Source organism: Helianthus annuus, chromosome 4, assembly GCF_002127325.2.
Source record: "Helianthus annuus cultivar XRQ/B chromosome 4, HanXRQr2.0-SUNRISE, whole genome shotgun sequence".
In the NCBI taxonomy this organism is placed as follows: domain Eukaryota; kingdom Viridiplantae; phylum Streptophyta; class Magnoliopsida; order Asterales; family Asteraceae; genus Helianthus; species Helianthus annuus.
In genome coordinates, this window is record NC_035436.2 from 50,759,061 (window position 1) to 50,765,284 (window position 6,224).

Sequence of the window (6,224 nt, forward strand, 5' to 3'; positions counted from 1 at the left end):
CCCCTGCTCCTTCCTGGTCGACCAACACTTCAATTTTTGGAGTGTTTGGTTTATTTCTAATTAAGTTTCAGATTTTAACAACTAGGGCCCCTCCATTTTGTTCCACATATAGTTTGGTAACTTTTAATCACCTTATAAGCTATTTTTAGATTAGTTAACTAACTAGGTTAGAATTACTAGTTAGTAAACCCCCATTTATTTATGATTCATAATTATGATATACTGTTTTATATTTTCGGGGTGTTACATAATTACAAAAAAAAAATACTATTAATTACAAAAAAATACTATTAATTACAAAAAATACTATTAATTACAAAAAATACTATTAATTACAAAAAGATACTATTAATTACAAAAATCATTCTTCCGTATAACTATCTATGTAATTAAGACTGGGGTTTGATATTGGCGGAGGATTCATTATCGATGTATACCATTCTAGACGTGGCAAGTACATATCTTCCCATTGTTCCGTATGGGGTCTTCGGTGGGTCAACCATAGCCCGTGTGCTGGTGGCATAGGATAATCCCCTTCCAGCTTAACATGTATGAAGTGGTTCTCGTTAACATGTGTAAGCGTTATGAATAATGGTTGTTGATTAGCTGGAGGACTTAGTATCGGGAAGTAAGTGGAACTCGCACCCATGGTTGTCGTTAACAGGTGCACCCCGATACCCCGTTTGTGCAATAAGAAGTCCTGCGAAGGGGAAGTCCATCCAGTGACCCCCCCCCCACAACCGGACACTGAATTCCAAATTAGGCCCTGACGATGCCTGTCAAAGTAGCCTTCAGCCCATGCTTCAAATATTGGGAACCAGATCGATTCGTTCTGATCCATTTCTTGGACAAGGTCCCTTCGAATGAGCCCCCATGAACTCTGATCCATACCTAAGCCTACAGCCACATACCGAAAGCCACAATGACCGTCCGGCATCACATCTCGTATGCACGAGACGTGCGGATGAAACACTGGTGGAATGGCAGACTTAAACCGTTCGATGATTCCCACGTACTCGTCCCCAATGATTAAAGGAAAACCGTGATCATCTCGTGTCTCTTTCTTCTTAGAACTCTTTGAACGACTTAGGCTCGCTTTGGGTTTTTGGGACCTTATAACCGACTGTTGAGAGGCCTGTGACGGAACGTACGAGCTGTGGCAAGGTTTATCGTACTTACTTTGTCGGGAACCTTCAAAGCACGTGTTTGCATCACCGAAGGAGCTTCTTCTCAATTCTTCATCTATACGAGAGGCCTCGTCCAACCTTTGTTGTACATGCTTTGTTGTTGGTCGGCCACGAGTATTTTGTTGGACAACTGGTGGTTTCTTGGTAGATTTCTTTGGAGTCAACACCGCTTTAATCTTTGACATCAGGCTTTTTTGCTGAGCTGGGGGGTGCGACTCTAATTGTTGTCTAACAATATTTAGCTCTTCGACCACGTCAACGTTATCGTCTATCAATTTACAACTTTGGAAGTTAAGTTTCTGCCAGAAGACGTCTATGTCTTCGAGTTGAATCGGACGCTCTGCACGGTTAAAAACAACATTGTTTAAGTCACATGATTAACGGAAATATATCACACAAGTGTTGTACGTTTAACAATTATTACCTTCACACATGTACTTTTCTATCCTACAAGCACAGGGCAACCCACCGCTGTACCACAGTTGGCAACCACATGATGAATGAAAGCGCTCCAAGACATCTAGCTTCCTAATTGCCTCTCCCCTCAACAAGTCAAGGGCTGTATGAGATGCTTTTCCAAGTAGGTGTTGAAACATCGGGTGTTTGTGGTGGTTCATTCTTTTTTCGATGCTTTCTCGAAAAGTCTTCCTTATTTCACCGATTGTGTCTCAACTATATACCGGACACAACCAACTACACGGTCGAGCGAGCTCCTATCTAGGACGTATCTTTTTAAGTTGGCGTGTTGGCTCTCAACTCGGTTTGTGGTACGATTACCAAAGTTGCGCCTCTTATCAGTCCACGCAAAGACGAACATCTCCTTATAGTCTTTTAGCCAGTTATCGTACACGTAATTGAAGACTCCTAAAAAGTAAAAATAATTTAATAAAATTTGCATAGGTGAGTCGTATGTTATTAGAAAAACTTACTAGAACGTTTGCACTCCACAAGTCGCTTTCGCATATTGCGGAAGTGGTACTCGTAGATGGGTATGGATGGAGACTCAATCAATGTCCCCCAGAATGACAAAAATTTATCCCAGTCTTCATCTGTGAAGGCACCCTTGCAGTGCTTCATAACATTCTGTTGTATGTGCCACCTGCAAAGAAGCCTGGAGGCGTCTGGAAATACTTTAGCACACACGCCCATAAGGGCTAGGTCTCTATCCGTTAAAATCACACGTGGCTCCATACATTCCTCCAACATTGACTTGACCCTCTCAAGCACCCACACAAAGTTATCACCCCGTTCTTTACAAACAACGACATGCGTGATAATAACGATTTGTTGGTAGGCGTCACACCAACAATCTGGATAAATGGCATATTGTATAGATTTGTCTTGTACGTCGCATCGATCAGCATGACGTGGGGGAATGCACGCCACATGTCTCTCGAGTACCGATGAAGAAAGAAGATCTCTGTTACGATCTCTGTTCCGGGTTCCTCCCGTGTCTCGTAAATAAAGTCGTTGTTTATCAGCATGCTTTCTAGTGACTGCATGGGAGTCAATCCTTGTCTTTGTTCGGCTCTAATCTTCGCCACAACGTTTTGAATGTCTTTCTGAACATGAAACCTCTCGGGGTCCTGCTTCCTTAACGTTTGAAATATTTTGCGCGGCTCCATGTTTTGAGCTGTCAGCTGTTCGATCAGTTTCATTTCGCTTGGAGTAAACCTTCGCATAAACGCGTGGGCCGATAGGTCCTCACAAAGTTCGTGGTTATGTTCAATTTTTCCTCTTTTATCTCCCAGGTTTCATACGGGCGGTTTCAGACAGCCAGCAGGTAAAACGAGCAACCGTTTTTTTTTTGCTTCCAGCTTTTCTAAGTGTTGCTGTAGTCTGGTGCTCACCACCACGATCACATTCAAGCCATACCCTCCCGGTTCTTCCCCCGATTTTCTTTGATCGACGAGTGACAATAACGAAACCATCCGCGTTTGCTATTTCTTGTATCCGTTTCTTTAGTTCATCTAAAGAGTTTAAAACCTGTAACATCGACAATAATAATAATAATAATAATAATAATAATAATAATAATAATAAAATAATAATAATAATAATAATAATAATAATAATAAAATAATAATAATAATAATAATAATAATAATAACAATAATAATATTAATAAAATATTAATAATAATAATAATAAAATATTAATAATAAAATAGTAATTTATACCTGCTTTTTTAAGTACGGACTGTCCAGGATGGGAGGTGTCTCACCACCATATCTACCATATCCACCATAACCACCATATCCACCGTATCCTCCAACGTCCGGATTGTTTTGATGAACGAAAGGAGTGCCCGGGGAAATGAATTGCTGATGATCACCGTCTCTTCCGTATCCACCGTATCCACCATATCCACTGTCTCCTCCGTATCCACCGTCTCCTCCGTATCCACCGTCTCCTCCGTATCCACCGTCTCCTCCGTATCCACCGTCTCCTCCGTATCCACGGTCTCCTCCGTATCCACAGTCTCCTCCGTATCCACCGTTTCCTCCGTATCCACTAGCATGGTATGAGTCATCTACAGGGGCTGTTTCATCAACAGGATGATGCTTGTTCAAATCTAGAAACGGGTTGTATTGTTTTCCTTGTATACTAGACACAACCTCCTCTTGCTCATTAGAATCGGGAACACCAGACTCCTCCAAAATAGACAACCGTGTCATCATTAGTAAATAATAAACTAAACAACAAGTAATTAAAACATTTAAGCTAATAACTGTTACCGGAACGCTTTCGTGCCCCCAGTTGTCGCTATAATACTGCCCGAAGATATAGTTGCCATCCCAAATATGATGACATTTCAACACTCCGGGATGATAAGAACGCAAATACAAACAACAAGAGTGTCTTTCGAATAAATACAAGAAGAAACAGAATGCGTGAATGTGAGTGTTTGTTGAATGCTCGGGTGTGGACCAAGAATGCACTGTATGTTGGATTTTATGTGACATATAGATGCCTCGTATAGCTCTTTACTCCCCGTATGCCTTTAAGTCATGTCAGACACATAGTCTCATCATAGTCAAATCAGTCAGCAAGACGCCTCGTATACACCTATACGAGGCGTCTAAGTACCCTCGTATTGGTCCCTCGTACAGGCCTAGACTCCCCGTCTGATGTGACTGACGTGACGTTGCACGAGGTGCAGAAGCCAAGTGCGGACCTAAGGCTAGACCAGGGTGGGCGGGCGCACCCCCGAGAAAAAAAAAATTTAGTGCTAAGTTCCGTCGAAAATCCCGTCCGCACCCCTTGGAATTTTTCGTCCGCACCCCATGGAATTTTCTGTCCGCACCTCTTGGACTTTTTCGTCCGCACCCCTTAGGTAAAAAGCGTTTTCAATTTATATTTTAAAAATATTCTTTAGTAAACTCCTATTTTATAAAAAATGCTACCTAAATTATTTTACTTTTAATACCTAAACTAGAATTACGACCCGCCGCAATGCGGCGGATATTCTGTAGTTATAACTAAGTCGATTTAGGACGCACACGTTATGTTGAACTTGTCAAACGGGAAAAAATAGACGATGTAAAAACGTTCACCCACACACGCACATTGCGTCGTGTTAACTCGCAAAATTTAGAACGAAACGTAAAAACGTTAAACCAAAGACGTACGTTGCGATGTGTTAAGTCACAAAATTTAGAACGAAGCATAAAGCGAAAAATTTGTAGAAAATGAAAACTAAAAAGAACCAAAGTTGAAAGTAAAAAAAGTTGTGAGGATAGATTTGCAAAAGATAAAAAGTTTTGTGTTAAAAGTAAAAAAAAAACAATAATTTTGGGTTAAAAGTAATTTATGAAATACTTTTGGGTGAATAGTAAAAAAAATATATGCATAACCATTTTTTCTTTAGAAAACACCCAAAGCCAAGATTACAACACATAAGTAAAAAAAATCAAAGTGTTTAAATCGCAAAAGATGGAAACTTTTGAATTAGAAATGAAAAATCAAATTAATGAAAGAGATTAAATTGAATAAGATGGAAACTTTTGAATTAGAAGTGAAAAATCAAATTAATCAAAGGGGTTAAATTACCAAAGATTAAAACTTTAAACTCAAATTGTCAAAGATTAAAACTTCAGGGTTAAAAGGGAAACAAAGATTAAAACTTTAAACTTAACTTTCCAAAGCTTGAAACTTTAGGGTTAGAAATGAAAAATCCAATTTTTTTTTTGGAAAACTCCCAAAACCAATTGTATAACTACTATATGCATAAAGTAGTTGGTTATTAATAAGGTTTAATAACTAAACCCAAATACCCAATACATTTAACTAGCCCACTACTAAGTCTTAGCCCAATAAACAAAGCCAACAAATCATCAAATTTCAAACTAAAATAAAATAAACAAGCCCAAAACCGTTACATATTCTATCCTGCTCTCTTTATCGTCCTTGCACGCTAGCGATCAGAACATCAACAGCGACAACAGTGAACAGTCAGCAGCCGCATACCACCGTAATCAGCCACGGGTAAGTTTCTTTGTTATTTTTGATAATTTTTGGCTGGTTTTTGGTTGATATTATCCACCTCCAGCGGCCTATTATAGCCGCATACTAACCATAGTAGACATGTGCTTCGTTTTGTTTTCATTATGTTATGGTGGGTTATATAAATTAAGTTCTTTTGTTTTACATGACCCGACTCGACCCGAACCGACCCGATACGAACCGATTTTTTATTTATATACCTTGGGGCCTAAAAATTTTAAAAATGTTACGCACCTCCATGGAAAAATTCCTGGGTCCGCCACTGGCAGAAGCTGGTCGGGAAAAGAAACCCTATACGACTCGTATAGGTCTATACGAGGCGTCCTAAAGGGTGTGGAAATAGGCATTGAAATTTATCCAGCATAAATCCCACATGTATCCCACACATCAAAATTTCTCTTACGTATATCCTACACGTATCCTACATGTATCAATATTTATGATGGGCAGCCAGTCTCTCATTGATTTCTTCACACACACTAGAGAGAGAGAGAGAGAGAGATAGTTAATTTACGATAAAGAGAGAGCGCA

At 39.7% G+C, this 6,224-nt stretch overlaps 1 protein-coding gene across 1 annotated transcript; it reads right to left on the minus strand.

Annotated features, from left to right (window-relative positions):
• Positions 1–361: 361 nt before the first annotated feature.
• LOC110933436 lies at positions 362–2,812 on the minus strand. Its single transcript, XM_022176659.1, has 4 exons — positions 2,491–2,812; positions 2,117–2,437; positions 1,965–2,051; positions 362–1,527 (listed from the first exon to the last, which is right to left on the minus strand). Exons 1-4 carry the CDS (start codon positions 2,810–2,812, stop codon positions 362–364), a joined length of 1,896 nt encoding a protein of 631 aa, XP_022032351.1.
• Between the last annotated feature and the right edge of the window lie 3,412 nt (positions 2,813–6,224).